A 16,805-nucleotide genomic window follows, 5' to 3' on the forward strand; every position below is an offset into this window, starting at 1 on the left:
TTGCTGTGCATGCGTAACAGCTACTATTTATCGGATTCATACTATGTGCCAGGTACTATTCTAAGCATCCTGTGTAGCTCCGCTCATTTCATCCTAACCCAGTGATATGAGGTGAGGTGCGTATAGTAGTCCCTCAAAACACATGAGGAAACTGAAGTTTGGGGTTTAGTGAGATTACATAATTTGCCTGAGATTACATAGTAAATGTCAGAGAAAAGTGGTTTTGAGGCTAGAGTCTTCTGCAATTGGTTATGAGTCTAGAATCTATGTCTCTTGAAATACGAATGTCTAATGATCGTGCCATTGCACTTCAGCCTGGGCGACAGAGCAAGACCCTATCTCAAAAACAAAAGAACAGGAATGCCTAAAACCACCAGAATGGTCCTAGGGAGCAAACAAGGCTTTCCAAACTGGACCTTGAGTGCTATGGGGTCGCTGGCTCTGCATCTGCCACGACAGCCTGTGGATCTGTCATCTTCCCTGGAATAAAATTTAAAAAAAAGGCCAGGCGTGGTGGCTCACGCCTGTAATCCCAGCACAGTGGGAGGCTAAGGCGGGCAGATCACTCGAGGTGAGGAATTTGAGACCAGCCTGGCCAACATGGTGAAACCCCGTCTCTACTAAAAATACAAAAATTAGCCGGGCGTGGTGGTGGGCGCTTGTAATCCCGGCTACTCAGGAGGCTGAGGCAGGAGAATCGCTTGAACCCGGGAGGGGGAGGTTTCAGTGAGCCGAGACTGCGCCATTGCACTCCAGCCTGGGCAACAAGAGCGAAACTCCGTCTCGGAAAAAAAAGAAAAGAAAAGAAAAAAACTAAAATATCAGTACTCTTTTCACTTAGTCATCCCAAACCGACCTCTTTAATCCCATATTACCCTCTACTATCATGGTAGCCTCACCTTTGACGACAGACTAGCTGTGTGACCCAAGTAAATGACTTCAGTGCCACCACCTGTAGGAAGGGGCTGCTAATAGCATCTGCTTCATACAAACGTGTTTTCAGGATCGATCTGCATATAAACGCTCAATACACGGTAACTGATTGTCACATTCTATCCCAGGACGCTTCCATTTGCGGATCTCACGGCCCGGAGGACCTGGGCCGCCTCACAACTGGGCAGCCCCGCTCACCGACACAAAGCCCACAACCGCGCCCAATAGGGAATCGGCCCTGCGGCCCTCCTGCCACTCGCCCCCAACTATCACAGTCCACGGCGGAGCTGGAGGCAGATCCCGCCCTTGCAGGGCTGGGTAAGAGACTGAAACTTGGAGAATGAACTGCAGGCGCTGCACATCTCGGGCAGATTTAAAATTCGGTCTAAAATCGGAAGCAGGTGCCGCGAACCCGGACCCAAGCGCTCCTCTAGGACGTCCAGCCGCAGAAGCGAGCCCAAAGCCCAGCAGGGTTCTCCGCGGGACTCGGGGTTTCAGAATCGCCGGGCTCTTGGGCGCTCGCCCAGGGCGCACGCGCAGTCGCGAGGGCGCGCCGCGGACTGCATCTCCCAGCAGGCCCCGCGCCGCAGGCCACGCGGCGCCACTGACTGGGCTGGAGGCTAGCTCCCTGGCCTCCCCGACATGCCGAGGAGCCCCTGGCTTCCGGAGCCGACGGGGCCGCAGGGGCCAATGGGACCATCTTCAGCCAGCCCAGAGTAGCCGAAGCGGGTGGGGCCTGGCTTGGGAAAGGATTCATCGGGGGAAGCTGATTAACAGCCAGCCCAGAGCAGCCGAAGCGGGTGGGGCCTGGCTTGGGAAAGGATTCATCGGGGGAAGCTGATTAACAATTCAGATTTCCGGGTCTCACCCCGACACTGACGCACTGGAGAGCGCGTGGCCCTGGGATCTGCGTTTTCCCAAGCGCTCCGGAGTAATTCTAACCCAGGTTGCCCGCCAGTCACAACGACCTCAGGCTTGTTTTCTTCGCTTGGATGCAGCTGCCCTGCCCCCAGTCACTCCCAGAATTTCAGGGCGCGCCCCGTGGCCCCGCCTCTCGTCTCCAATTGGTCCCTCGCTCGTCCCGTCCCCGCAGGCAAATCTTCCCTTCTCATTGGTAGGTGGTGAGTGTGTGGAGAAACCTGACCTAATGGGCGCTGGAGTTCGCAAAACGTGACCCGGAAATTGGTCACGAGCAGGCGCCGTGGGCTTGTGGACGCCTAACTTGCGCGCTGAGATTTCCGGCGTGGGAGCAGAGGTCTGAGTCTTGCGTGGGTCCTCTATAGGGTGAGAAGCGTGGCGCTTGGTTCCTGCCTCGGGGAAGTCCTGGCGCAGATGGGCCACGGGGCCGGCGTGGCGGCGCCTGGGACCGACTGAGGCCTAGGCACCGGAGCCGGCCGCGCCTGGGCTGGAGCGGGGCTCCTCGGCCTGGACTGGGAGCCCCCGGCCCCGGGCTCCTGCTGGCGCCGTCCAACCTTACATGGGTTCAGGGCGCCTTCGTAGGCGGGCACGGCTGGTTTCGGGCTAAGGCGCTCTGGAGACCTGACGATGGCGTCGGGCCCGGGCTCCCAGGAACGGGAAGGGCTCCTGATAGTGAAGCTGGAGGAGGACTGCGCCTGGAGCCAGGAGCTGCCCCCACCTGACCCAGGACCGAGCCCCGAGGCCTCCCACTTGCGCTTCAGACGGTTCCGCTTCCAAGAGGCAGCTGGTCCCCGGGAAGCCCTCAGCCGGCTCCAAGAGCTTTGCCATGGGTGGCTTCGGCCTGAGATGCGCACGAAGGAGCAGATCTTGGAGCTGCTGGTGCTAGAGCAGTTCCTGACCATCCTGCCCCAGGAGATCCAGAGCAGGGTGCAGGAGCTGCATCCGGAGAGCGGCGAAGAAGCGGTGACCCTTGTGGAGGATATGCAGAGAGAGCTTGGGAGACTGAGACAACAGGTGAGAGAGAGAGAGAGCTGTTTTATCTGTGGTTTGTTTAGCCCTGAGCACTGGGACATTGCGCCCCCGGTCGAATTCAAGTAAATTGCCCTGAGTAGACCTTACGTGGGGAAGAGGACTTGTGATTTAACCTGGAACACTCATCCTCCAGATTTTCCCCCAAATGAACGAAAGCAGTGAAGAGTGCCCTGTTTCCACGCGGAGGCAGTGTCCCTGCAACAGTTAGTGTTAGCCATGGAGTTAGATCGCCAGCGTTAAAATCCTCAATCTGCTAGCACTAGCTTTGTTACTTTGGCAAGTTACTTGATCTCTTTCGGCCTGTTTTCCTATTCGTAAAATGAGGATATTAACGTACTTTCTAGGGCTTAGAGGGAGAGCAGCATGTAAAGTTGTGAACACTACTAGCTTATGAGTGCTTAGTACTTGTTACCTGTTGTTATGTTAGGGTCCACGGTCTGGTCTTCTCTGCAAAGCTGGGCTTCCGTTAATTGTGAACTTTGAAAGATAATTTGGCACCGAGGCCCTGAGGTCATTGGTCCCCAGGGCTACCCCAATTTAGGTTATCCTATAGTGAGGAATAGAAGCACCTAGAAAAGGTGGGGAGAGCAAAAGGGAGTGAGGTGTATCTTAAGAGCTGTGTGGGGAAGGTGTGCTCTGGGAGTGGGCCCTTTCCCTAACCCCTCCCCCTGCACATGGGATCAAAAAAGCCTTTAGTGTAAACCATTTTTCTGTTACCTGGGCCCAAAGGGATCGCCTGAGGTTCTCTGTTGAAGGTTTGCTCTCAGTATCCTATACTAATTTCCTTTCCTCTTGGGCCCTGTTGTGATGATGAGTGATGTGGGTTGGTTCCCAGGTCACAAACCATGGGCGGGGAACAGAAGTGCTTTTGGAGGAGCCTTTGCCTCTGGAAACAGCACGAGAGTCACCGAGCTTCAAGCTGGAGCCAATGGAGACTGAGCGAAGCCCTGGCCCCAGGCTGCAGGAGCTGCTAGGCCCCAGCCCCCAAAGGGACCCCCAGGCTGTAAAGGAGAGGGGTGAGGCACAGTTATCTGGGCAGGTGGGAGGGAGGAGGGGCTTGGGGGTTACCCCCGACACTAGCAGAATGTAGCACTGGTGCGAAGGAGAAGGAATTTCTGAAGTTCAGGTTCTCACCTGTGGAATGAAAGACCTGCAGTTGGTGGTGTGGGTTCTCCTGGGGCTGGGGGAAGGGAAGGGAGTCTCAGTAGAGCCCTTTTTTATGCAGAACAGAGGCGATTTAGAACCACTTGAATGATGCAGGGTTTGGAGTGCTACTCTTGGTATTCCTTCCCTCTGACCCTGTCATTTTGGATATCAGCTTATTAGGCCTCTGTGCAGTTTAGCGTCATCCCCAAAAGCAGAGACTGGGTGTTGGGGAATGGATACTGTGTTTTAATAATCCTTGGGTTGCCAAGAGTTAGGAATGCCATTCTCATTATAATTTCTGTCACCTTCAGCATTATCTGCTCCCTGGCTTTCTCTTTTTCCTCCTGAAGGGAACGTGGAAGACAAGGAGATGACTGGGCCCCAGGTGATGTGGAAGTTTCCATTGTCTCCCCCAGCACCCTTCCTCCCCTGAGTGTTGGGGGTGGGGGTTCTCCATGTGGAAGGTCCTTTGTCCCTTACCACAGCGTCTCCCCCACTGCTTTGTCTATTTCACACCTCACTTGTAGGCCTGCTACCCTTCTTCCCCCCTGACGTGTGCTTGGCATCCCTGGATTTTGCCCCTTTAACTCATGACTCTGCTTGAATTGTTCTTGGTGCATCAGGGGCTAAAGGAGATCTTGTGCTGTTTCAGTTGCCTGAGAGCTTAGAGGACGTGGCAATGTACATCTCCCAGGAGGAGTGGGGGCATCAGGATCCTAGTAAGAGGGCCCTCTCCAGGGACACGGTGCAGGAGAGTTATGAGAATGTGGACTCACTGGGTAAGGACTTCTTTTCCAGGGATGATGACTGCGCCATTTCTGACCAGGGTCCTGCCCGTTATTCATTCACCTCCTGGACACAGACTCTGAGTTTTGCCAAGAAGCCTCCACAGGAGACTTCCCTTTGTCTAAAGTCCCCTGTACGAGAGTCATGTATCTGCCAAGTGGCACAGTTGGCACAGGCAGCCTGGGACTAGAGTCCCAGCTGCCAGAGCCTAAGGCGAGTCTGAGCCATGTGCACTTCCTAGGGCAGAGCAAATCCAATGCAGTGACAACCTGCCAGCATCACACACATGCAGTGTCCCAGGATGCTGGGGGGGCTCTAAATGGTTGATTCCTTGCAATTTTCAGATGCTTATTCTTATGAGCTCACCAGTGTTTCCTGTGTTCCGTTAGTGTTTCTAGGCTCGTCCCCAAAGACAAAAATTTCAGGGGTAGCAGGATCAACATTCCAGCCTATCATCTCTCACAGCCCATAAAAATTTAGAAAGTGGGGAGGGTCTTGTGGAAATTTGGAAACAATGTATAGCTCCAAAGTAGGCTAAATCATAAATTAAGATTCACCTATGTCTTGTACTGTACTCAGAGTTTTAAAATTATGCCTACGGAATATGACAGACTGACATATAGTTGGATTTAGGTGGAGGATATGCTTGTATTTATTGTACAATTCCCTCAACTTTTCTGTATGTATGAGAAATTCTTTTAATAAAAAGTTGGGGAAGTCTTAACATAAAACAAGACTGTGTGTACATTATGATTATACCTATGTTGAAACACACCAATAGAAAGACTCACTGGCGTGGTGGTGGTAGTCCCAGTTACTCAGGAGGCTGAGGGGAGAATCACCTGAGCCCAGTAGGTCAAGGCTGCAGTGAGCTATGATGATGCCACTGCACCTCAACCAGGTGACAGAGTGAGACTCTGTTTCAAAACAAACAAGACACACCGCACATTGTTTCCATATATCAGGTTTGCCTAAAAAGTATCACAACTGTACATTTGTTGACACTAATTCTGCAAACGCAATCTCGCTCACTGCAACCTCTGCCTCCTGGGTTCAAGTGATTCTCCTGCCTCAGCCTCCAGAGTAGCTGGGATTACAGGCATGCGCCACCACACCCGGCTAATTTTTGTATTTTTAGTAGAGAGAGGATTTCTCCATGTAGGTCAGGCTCATCTTGAATTCCCGACCTCAGGTGATCCACCCGCCTCCCAAAGTGCTGGAATTACAGGCGTGAGCCACCACACCTGGCCTTTTTGTTTTTGTTTTTTTGAAGTGAGTCTCACTCTGTTGCCCAGGCTGCTGTGGAACTTCTGGGCTCAAGCAGTCTTCCTGCCTCAGTCAGGAAGTGTGCCACTGTACCAGTTTCCATATTACTTTTCACTGCTGTGATGTCCAAAGTTGAACATGGCCCTTTTAGTGAGAGATGCTAAATAGGAGAAGATCAGGTTACAGCTTGTTGGAATTAAACTTCTGTTGGAGTCCATGTTTGCTGGAGGTGGAGGTTTTTGTTTTTCTTTTTGGCACAGCATAGAAATGGCACTTGTGGGTTTTAATCTCATGGTCCTCTTAGAGCCCTGGGTCCTTTTCTGATTGTCTATTATGTTATATTTTCTTTCCCTGGAGTTGTCCGGTCAAATTTAGTTCTATTTTGTATTTATATGTAGAGACAAGGCCCTTTTATGATATTAAATGGATTATTCAAGGAACTGACCATGTTCATTTTATAGTTATTTTAATTACAGTAGTGTACATTCTCATTGCAAAAAAACATTCCAAGTACCATGAATATTTAAAAAAAAAAAAATTGGCCGGGCGCAGTGGCTCACACCTGTAATCCCAGCACTTTGGGAGGCCGAGGCAGGCAGATCACTTGAAGTCAGGAGTTCGAGACCAGCCTGGCCAACATGGTGAAACTCCATCTCTACTAAAAATACAAAAATTAGCCGGGTGTGGTGGTGCACGCCTGTAATCCCAGCTACTTGGGAGGCTGAGGCAGGAGAATCGCTTGAACCTAGGAGGCAGAGGTTGCAGTGAGCGGAGATCGTGCCACTGCACTCCAGCCTGGGCGACAGAGTGTGAGACTCTGTCTCAAAAAAAAAAAAAAGTCTCCCTCCCCTAATTTCTTTCTCTAGAGGTATCCACTGGGAACAGTTTGTGTATATTCCAAGTAACTGCTATCAGATTTATGGAGCATTCTGTATTTATCCACTGAGGGCAGGGAACAAGACTGTTTCCCTACCCTGGTAGAGGAAAGTGGCAGTACAGAAATCTGTTTTCTTTCATTGTGAACAGAGTCTCACATTCCCAGTCAGGAGGTCCCAGGCACCCAGGTGGGACAAGGAGGAAAGCTATGGGATCCCAGTGTCCAGAGCTGCAAGGAGAGCCTGAGCCCCAGAGGCCCAGCTCCAGGTAAGGAATGAAGACAAGTGGCCTGTGCAGCAAGCAGCAAGGCTCTTGCAGTTAAGAGTGAGGCATTTTTTTGTTTTGTTTTTGTTTTGAGATGGAGTGGCACTCTTGTTGCCCAGGCTGGAGTGCAACGGTGCGATCTCGGCTCACTGCAAGCTCCGCCTCCTGGGTTCAAGCGGTTCTCCTGCCTCAGCCTCCCGAGTAGCTGGGATTACAGGCATGCGCCACCACGCCCAGCTAATTTTTTGTATTTTTAGTAGAGTCGGGGTGTCTCCATATTGGTCAGGCTGGTCTCCCTGACCTCAGGTGATCCACCCACCTCGGCCTCCCAAAGTGCTGGGATTTACAAGTGTGAGCCACCGCCCCCAGCAGAGTAAGGCATTTGAGGATTTGGGTGCAGGGCCGGCCCAGCACAGCTGCTAGAGAGGTACATTACGTCCTTTGACCCTGCCATTCTCCATCCCAGTGAGGCAAGTGAGGAACCCACGGTGCAGAGTTCAAGGAGGCCCTTATTCTTGAGCTTACTTGTCCCACCCTACTCTCAGCCCTGCTCCATCCCACCCATTCCTGAAGGGCAGAATCGAGAGGCTCAGGTGGAAAGGAAAATTCTAAGACTGGTCTCGGCTCTGATTCCTTGACCAGTGGCCCGACCCTTTATCCTGATGCTTCTCCAGAGTGCTTTACCTTTAGGAGAGGATGGGATTCTGAGGTAGAAGCAGCCCTTCTGGGCTGCTGACCTAACAGGCAGCAGCAGACAGGTGGGATTTTCTTTTCTCCAGCATAGAAATAATGTACGGGTTTGGTTTCTCTCTCTCTCCCAGGAGAAGAGAAATTTGAGAACCTGGAAGGTGTTCCGTCTGTATCCTCTGAGAACATCCACCCTCAGGTGCTGCTTCCTGACCAGGCCCGAGGGGAGGTGCCCTGGAGTCCTGAGCTGGGAAGACCTCGTGACCGGCCGCAAGGGGATTGGGCGCCTCCCCCAGAGGGTGGAATGGAGCAGGCCTTGGCAGGAGCCTCAAGTGGCAGAGAACTGGGGCGACCGAAGGAACTGCAGCCAAAGAAACTCCATTTATGTCCCTTGTGTGGCAAAAATTTCTCTAACAACTCAAACCTAATTAGGCACCAGAGAATACATGCAGCTGAAAGACTGTGTATGGGTGTGGACTGCACTGAAATCTTTGGTGGGAACCCACGTTTCCTGTCACTACACAGAGCACACCTGGGAGAGGAGGCCCACAAGTGCCTTGAATGTGGGAAATGCTTCAGTCAGAACACCCATCTGACTCGCCACCAACGCACCCACACGGGTGAGAAGCCCTATCAGTGCAACATTTGCGGAAAATGTTTCTCCTGCAACTCCAACCTCCACAGGCACCAGAGAACGCACACCGGGGAGAAGCCCTACAAGTGCCCTGAGTGTGGGGAGATCTTTGCTCACAGTTCCAACCTCCTTCGGCACCAGAGAATTCACACTGGAGAGCGACCTTATAAGTGTCCCGAGTGTGGGAAAAGTTTCTCTCGGAGTTCACACCTCGTCATTCACGAAAGAACTCATGAGAGAGAGAGACTTTACCCCTTCTCTGAGTGTGGGGAAGCTGTGAGTGACAGCACCCCCTTTCTTACAAACCATGGAGCCCATAAGGCAGAGAAGAAGCTCTTTGAATGTTTGACTTGTGGGAAAAGCTTCCGGCAGGGCATGCACCTCACCAGACATCAGAGAACACACACAGGAGAGAAACCGTATAAATGTACCCTTTGTGGGGAAAACTTCTCTCATAGATCCAATTTAATCAGGCACCAGAGAATCCACACAGGAGAAAAACCCTATACCTGTCATGAGTGCGGAGACAGTTTCTCTCACAGCTCCAATCGGATTCGCCACCTGAGAACGCATACGGGAGAGAGACCCTATAAATGTTCTGAATGTGGAGAAAGCTTCTCTCGGAGTTCCCGTCTTATGAGTCATCAGAGAACTCACACAGGTTAGTAACAGTGGGGATTCTCTTTGCCCCAGGTGAGGTGGCATATTCAGAGGAGCCTGTTGGCAAGAGCTGGTATTCCCTGCCCAGCCGACCAAATGACCTCTGCATTCTTCAGGTAATGGGGGCTCATTGTGAGGGAGGTGCAGAGGCAGCAGAGGATTGGCATAAAACTGAAAAGGAGTTCTGTCTGCATGAGAAAGGATGGCAAGTCTCTGAGGTGACCTCAGGGTGGAATTCTCTGTTAAGTCCACCCTGCCCCAGGGTGCTCCTACCCTCTTGGTCTTTTTAAAGCCAAGGTGCAATTTGGGCACCTGACTGTCCAGTTTACCTTAACAAGTTTGGGAATCCATGTGATGTTTTTGATACTTGTTCCTCATTTGGGACATTCAGTAGGAGCATTTGGGCTTCTGGGGCCCCTGAGACCAAAGAAGAGGGGCCAAGTGCCCTGGGAAATCAGCTGAAGGTCAACAAAAGACTGGTTGTGAGTTGCAGCTGTCCCGAAGGCCCCAGTTGGGAAGCCATGGGCAGTCCAGATCAAGCCACCACGTGCCCTACGATGGCCTAACAGGAGTGCCCATTGGCAGATCACACATGTAAATGTGACCTCAGACAAAAAGGAACCAGAGGCCCAAGGGCAATAATAAGGTGGAATTTGTAGGTCAGCCCAGGAATTGGCAGAGGAAGTAGGTGTCTGATAACCCTTTGTGGAGAATGAGATTCCCCCCACCTGTTTGAGAAAAATAAACAGCTCTGGAGTCTTGTTCCTGACTCCAGAGGAATGAGAGCATTCCAGGAAAGAGAGATTCCCTGGAAAATTGAAAATGTGAATCCTAGGGGGAAATTGGGGATTGTGTCTTTCCCTGTTGAAAATGTTTGGATGGGAATAAATATCTTCAGGAAACATAAATGTCTGTGAGTCTTCAATGAAAGCCTCTGTCTAGACCCCCGAGTGTTGATCTGTCTCCCCTCTGCCTTGGTCAGAGGCCCTGCTTTCTCATAGACTTACTGGGTTGGTCAGGAAGATGCTGACAAAGGAGGCAGCAGACAGGCAGAGGCAGGTGAGGGCCAGGCTGGGACTGCCATGTGGTAACAAAGGGTCAAGCCAAATGGCTGCTGGGGTGATGCTGTCATAGGGTCTCTAGAAAGTATTCTTTCCTTCTGTGGCCTATAGCAGTAAAAATGTTTTCAATTCTTTGTTTAGAATGTTTACATTCTTATTCAGTAGCTGAGGAAGATCTGACTCTTAGAGAACAGGATATTTTGGTCTTGCAACTGATTTCCAGGGTGGAAGCTAAGATGGTCCCAATATAACTGAGTTATTGATTATTAATGGTAGGAAGATATAGGAGATGGCACAATTATTAAGGGAAAGCATTATATTTATTTTTTGGTAGAGATGGGGTCTCACTATTTGCCCAGGCTGGTCTTGAGTTCCCGAGCTCAAGCGTTCTTCCCATCTTGGCCTCTCAAAGTGCTGGGATTACTAGCATTGCATTTTAGAATGGCATATCAGAAATAGGAATTCTAGTAGTGTGTATCTGTGGGAAACGGGGGAGTATTCTAAGAGTAGGAAATCGGATGCCAGGAAAACACCTCAGGATACAGCCCCGGAGGAAGGTATCCAGCTGTTCTTCGGGTGAAAAAGATGAAGAAACAGTCCTTTGGGAACAGGCTGATGGATATAGCAACTTGAAGTCATGGAAACAGCGCTCCATTGATCCTTCTCTCAGCCCTGCCTCAGTTTAGTATGAGTTTTTCTTTGGTTGTCTGAGCCAGTTTTTTAATATCTCACTATTTCTCATTTCTGTAACTTCCTCTTAATCAGCTTGTTCACAGGAGGAGGGCAGTGGTGGTGTGGGGGTTGAGGGCAGGGAAGTGGAGGGTTAGGATTAGAGAGATCAGAGTAGGATCAACAGTGGTAGGAGCAGGACCACACTCCAGTGGAGCAGTGCAGGGCCAGCCAGGCTGCTGATGTCATGAATTGGATGGAATGTAAAGCTGGTGTTCCTACAAAGCACTCTGGTTAAGATGGCAGTTTATGTGGACAGAGACTGGAAAGCGCCCCTTCCATCTACTCTCCCTCCCTTGGTAACATCACCCATGCAGATCTTATGATGTGGTCCAACTAGTGCTGCTCATACTTGGAACACTGCAGCTTGAAGCTAGAAAATGACTCTCAAGTATTTGCCCTAAAAAGGCATTCCAGTGGAACGCTTCACTTAATCTTCAGTCTAGTTCCTCTTCTAGTAAACTTCACATGCTTAGCTGTTCTTGGCCTATTTTAATGAAATGACATCACAGAAAATAACTACATAAAGCAGCACTATGCCTGGCATGTAAGAAAGTACTCTATTTGTGCCAACTGTTGACAGATGATCCAAAAGAGTTCCTTCTAAGCATCTAACACTGACTGAGGTCACTGAAGACCACACTGGCAGGAATTTCAGGGACTGATGACATCTCCTTCCCTTGTACTCATGTTTGAGAGAGTAGGTCTGATTCCCTTACTGCAGGCCCCCATGAGGTGTGATACGGTTTGGCTCTGTGTCCCCACCCAAATCTCATCTCTAATTGTTATCCCCATGTGTCGAGGGAGGGACCTGGTGGGAAGTGCTTGCATCATGGGGACGGTTTTCCCCTATGCTGTTCTCATGATACTGAATTCTCCCGAGAGCTGATGGTTTTAAAAGTGTAGCAGTTCCCCCTTCACTTGCGTGCTTGTTTGTTCTCTCTTGCCACCTTGTGAAGAAGGTACCTACTTCCCCTTTGCCTTCCGCCATGATTGTAAGTTTCTTGAGGCCTCCCCAGCCACACACAACTGAGTCAATTAAACCTCTTTTGTTTATAAATTACGCAGTCTCTGTATCTTTATAGCAGTGTGAGAACTAGGTCACTGCAAGAGATGTCCAAGTTAGTGCTTTTTCACATTAATACTTTGCCCACTAGGGCTCTTGTAAAAGAAGCCAAAACAGTTTGAGTGGCTTTTATGTCACAGGGAGACTAACCCTGGGACAATAAGGACCTCTAGCCTCTAAGTCCAAATGGGTGCAAAGGGGTCTTGGGAGATGTGGAGTGACCCTGAGCAGCAGCCACACATCCTTAGCAAAGGTAGCACATGAAACCAGCAGGGAGGCTGGTGGGTGAGAACCAGTACCACATCTAAGCCCTGTGAAAAGGCCTGGCAGCGTCAGGCTGGGGAGCAATGACGACAAAGCCAGAGGTGGGACACAGACTGGAAGAAGTGTTTTAAAAGCACTGAATTTTTCAGAAAAATCCATCAGAAGTCACTTTAAAAGTTTTGATGGCTGTAATGAAAGAACTGTTGGGTCTCAGCACCATAATCTGAAATTTCAGGTTTTAGACTCAGCACTTTTTTGTTTTGTTTTGTTTGAGACGGAGTCGCTCTGTCCCCCAGGCTGGAGTGCAGTGGCGCAATCTCGGCTCACTGCAAGCGTCACCTCCCAGGTTCACGCCATTCTCCTGCCTCTGCCTCCCGAGTAGCTGGGACTACAGGCGCCCGCCACCACGCCCGGCTAATTTTTTCTATTTTTAGTAGAGACCGGGTTTCACCATGTTAGCCAGGATGGTCTCGATCTCCTGACCTCGTGATCTGCCCGCCTCGGCCTCCCAAAGTGCTGGGATTACAGCCGTGAGCCACCGCGCCCGGCCAGAAACAGATTCTTGAAGATAATATATGAGAAAGGAAACATTGAATGCCAATAAGAACTAATTATCCAAACAAAGCTTGTTATTTGCAAATATCAACTCACCTGACACCTTATATTAAATAGGGAACACCCATAAAGATACCATTCTTTTGGTTACAAAATTAGCAAAAACTAAGAGCTTAACAATATTCAATGTTGGGATTGGTGCATTGGCATTGGGAGAAGTACTTTCAAAATAATGGCGGGAATGTGAAAGCAATTTAAGAGTGTATATCGAAGCTTTTTCAAAAGTTCATTCTATTTGACCTGGTAGTTCAACTGATACGTTACATCCCCTGGTGGAGTATTAAAAAACCATCAAATGTGAGGTTAAGAGATTTTAATGACCTAAGGGAAACTCTCAGAAATAGTGCAGTATGATGTAACGTTAAAAGCCTGAGCTTTGGCATTAAACAGAATTTAAGTCTCACCTCTGCTGTTTACTAGTTTATGTGACCTTTGTCGATTTACTTAATCTCTCTAAATCTGTTTCCTTATGTATTTGAAAAGGGAAGTCATTATTATGAAGACTAACATATATATACGATCCTATATACTCAATAAATGCTAACTTATTAGTAACAAAACATAAAATATCTTAAGACAGTAAGAGATAAGGTTTTATTTACAATGTAATCTGCCTATTTAAAAAATATATGGCATACACCGAAGTGTTGAGGATATCATTAGTCAATAGAATTGAGTGCTTTTTATCTTTTTTTATATATACCCTATAATCAGCATGTTACTTTCACAGTAAGAGGAAAACAAACATTAAATAGGTAGTAACAGAGTTAAGAAAGCAGAGTGTGTTTTACCATTAAATTGAAAACCTAATTTATCCTTATCTTAAAGCTAACTAGAACTAGTCAGCACAGTTTCTTTGTTATATGATATGATTACAAACTAATGCTTTTCTCAAAGGCATTCCACCTTAGATAATCTGGGACAATACTTCATTATTCAGATCCTTGTGTAAAATTTAAAAAAATGAATTTATGAAACACAAATTTAAATAAATTTAAAGAAACACAAATGTATTATTTTCAAACTGTAAATTTTATAACCATTATATAAATGGGCACTGATATACAAAATAATGTCAGTTGCTAAAACATGACAATTCACAGCTGGCCTACATCATAGAATGGCAGAAATCTTTAAACACAAAATCTAATGATTAGAACCAGAAGTTGAAGGCCCACTGAAGGAGTCCTTAATATTATGAGGCCTAGGTTTCAAAAAGCTACCAATTCTAGAATGGATTTTACTCTGGAACTGTTTCTTGACTATTTCTTGTTGCATCTCTTTCAGTGTGAAGTGGAATCTCTGAAACTCAGGTGTGGCATCAACAAAGTCAAGAAGGTAGTCCAAACTCTCTCTTACAGCAGATAATTTAAATTCAGCAGTCTGCTTCTCAGCTTCTCCTCCTTTTTGAACAACTTCCTTTGTTATTCCACCTTTGGTTTTTAGGAGACAACCCTTTTCTTCATCTCCATTTAACCACACCCTATCATCATCCAACTTAGTTTCCAACTCCCCACATTTTTCAAGAATTTCTCTATAATCCCCATGTTCTAAGCCTTGAAAATCATATTCAGGTTCCTTTTTGTAAAGAAGATTTTCCCATGCATTTGCTATGGTTATTTGTTTTACTTCATCCCAACTTTTTGCCCAGTTAAAAATTGCACTTTTTATATTGTAGATTTTAATTTTGGAAACTCCTTTATCTCCTTTCTCTTGCTCATCATCACTTTCTTCAAATATTACAAGACTCTCTTCAAGTTGCTTCCATCTATACAGCCGTTTGCAGCTCAAGATCACACCTTGATTCATTGGTTGAATCAAGGTTGAAGTGTTATGGGGAAAGAACATACATTTTATTCGACCATCCTCACTGGTTAGGGATTCAGAGGAAGGATGAGCTGGGCAACTGTCCAGAAGTAACAATGCCCTGACGTCCTCGTCATGAAATCTTAGAACATTAAGTTGAAAATGTCGGACCTCAGGAACAAAGTTTTGAAAAAACCATTCTGAAAACAATTCTCTGGTGAACCAAACATCTTTACTGGGTTTATATATCACAGGCAATGTACTTGTGTCCTCTTTCACACTTTTGGGCAGTTTTGATTTTCCAATAATGATTGACTTTAATTTATGAGTTCCGTCTGCATTTGCACATAAAAGGGCAGACAACCTTTCTTTGTTTATTTTCTTCCCTGGTAGGCAGATATCTTTCCTACTTGCCTGAGAATTTTCTGGCATTGACTTCCAAAAGAGGTCTGTTTCATCCCCACTGTATAGCTGAGCTAGACACAGTTTCTCCTCTTTGATTATCATGGACAGTTTTTGTCGAAATGGCTCAACATTTTCAGAAACTGAACTTAGGACTTGTTCCCCACATCCTTTTCGGTTCCCAATTGCATGCCGATTTCGAAATCTAAAAAGCCAACCAGTGCTAGCTTTGAAATCTGTTCGCCCAAAACACCGTGCAAATCTCTCTGCAGCAGCCTGAAGCTCCACGCCTCTTACCGGAACACCGGCTGAGCGTTTCTGTTGGTACCACATGTAGACCGCATCATCTACATCACCATATTTGGCTCCCGTTGTCCTCTTTCTCTTCTCAGCCCCTACTAATGGCATGTCCTGCTTCAGTACAAAGTCCAGAATTAACTTCTTATTTTTTTTAATGTCATAAAATGTTGACTTACTGATTCCAAATTCATCCATTACACTTTTAAGTGATCGTCCAGCTTCAATTCTACTTAGAACCTTCATTTTCTCCTCCAAATTCAGTGTTGTATATTTCCCTCTCTTATTCATACTGAATTTAACTCTGAACCACCAACAGGAGAAAACAAAGGGAAAAGCCTTAATGAATTGGCAAAAAAAAACCCCACATTTTTTAAACAAAACTTAGCTGAAAGCCCCAGAAGGCATGGGCATTGTATTGGAGGATAATGGACTGAAGGGGCTAACCATGACTGAAGAGCTAGTCTAGAGGTGGAGGTCTTATGCACTCAGAAAGCTGCCAGTTGCAAAGTCCTGTCTGGCTCTTGCTCCTGCAAGCCATGAGTGATCATTTTTCGGAGTGCCTCCTACCTCTCCTCTCTTTTGACAGATACAACAGCCTCGGTCAGGAATGACAGGAATACCTGCATACTTTCCCTAACTCAATACCGGAAAAGGGACAACATGAAGAGAGGAGGGATGGAGCAAGATGTGCCCACAAGACAGGTGTGATAAGTTTCCATAAAAACTGATGCTTGAGCGTGAAAGACTCAAAGGCAATGACAGAGTAATCTTGTGTGTAGCAGAGATGCAATGTGGCTTCTCCCCTTCCAAAAAGACCTGATTTTACCTCACTGCCAGAAAAGAGAATGGTGCTCAAATTGCTTTGTACATAGTGTTCACTGGGCAGCAGTTCATCTACCTGGATAAGGGCTCCGAGCTACAGGGACCCTGACATTGGGATGTATGGAGAGTTGGAATTCAGGAACAGTTGTACCGAATCTTGAAGTGAAGAAGAAAGTAGTTTCTGTTGTACATATGAATGAAATCCAACTTTTATTACATTCAATATAGTATTGTCAAGCACCGTGCTTTAACTTGAATGTCTCTTGTGTTTGCCAAGGTAATATGTAAGTATGTAAATAATTTATTTGTCAGTGGCACTTTACCATTCTCAGATCTTCTTTCTTGGGAACATCTGATTTATTCTCAAGTGCTATTTTTCACTGAAACTGTTCTCTATTTGAGATATTATCAAGTTTCAGAATCACAGCAATTCTTAGAGATGAGCCCAAAAGTTTTACAAGTATTTCACCATAGTTAAAAATTTTTAAAGATCTGTCCTTTCATTTGTTTTCCTAAATTTACACTATAAGTTACATAC

The 16,805-nt window shown here is 47.4% G+C and overlaps 2 protein-coding genes across 7 annotated transcripts; one reads left to right on the forward strand and one right to left on the reverse strand.

Moving 5' to 3' along the window:
• Window positions 1-302: 302 nt before the first annotated feature.
• On the forward strand, window positions 303-16,505 carry ZNF263 (zinc finger protein 263). Of its 6 annotated transcripts, none has more exons than XM_008968036.5 (7): window positions 310-2,865; window positions 3,719-3,899; window positions 4,380-4,414; window positions 4,682-4,808; window positions 7,108-7,224; window positions 8,043-9,203; window positions 16,032-16,505. In XM_008968036.5, the coding sequence occupies exons 1-7, from the start codon at window positions 2,479-2,481 to the stop codon at window positions 16,151-16,153; spliced, it is 2,130 nt and encodes a 709-aa protein (XP_008966284.1). In that variant the 5' UTR covers window positions 310-2,478; the 3' UTR covers window positions 16,154-16,505. The 6 variants fall into 6 exon arrangements, with proteins under 6 accessions (XP_008966288.1, XP_063454368.1, XP_008966284.1 ...); XM_008968035.5 differs by having other exon boundaries at window positions 312-2,865; window positions 4,341-4,414; XM_008968040.5 differs by lacking the exon at window positions 7,108-7,224 and having other exon boundaries at window positions 303-2,865; window positions 4,341-4,414.
• On the reverse strand, window positions 13,954-15,733 carry TIGD7 (tigger transposable element derived 7). The gene has a single exon (XM_057300166.2). It carries the CDS (start codon window positions 15,731-15,733, stop codon window positions 14,084-14,086), a length of 1,650 nt encoding a protein of 549 aa, XP_057156149.1. The 3' UTR covers window positions 13,954-14,083.
• Window positions 16,506-16,805: the final 300 nt, after the last annotated feature.

Source organism: Pan paniscus, chromosome 18 (assembly GCF_029289425.2).
Source record: "Pan paniscus chromosome 18, NHGRI_mPanPan1-v2.0_pri, whole genome shotgun sequence".
Lineage (NCBI taxonomy): Eukaryota > Metazoa > Chordata > Mammalia > Primates > Hominidae > Pan > Pan paniscus.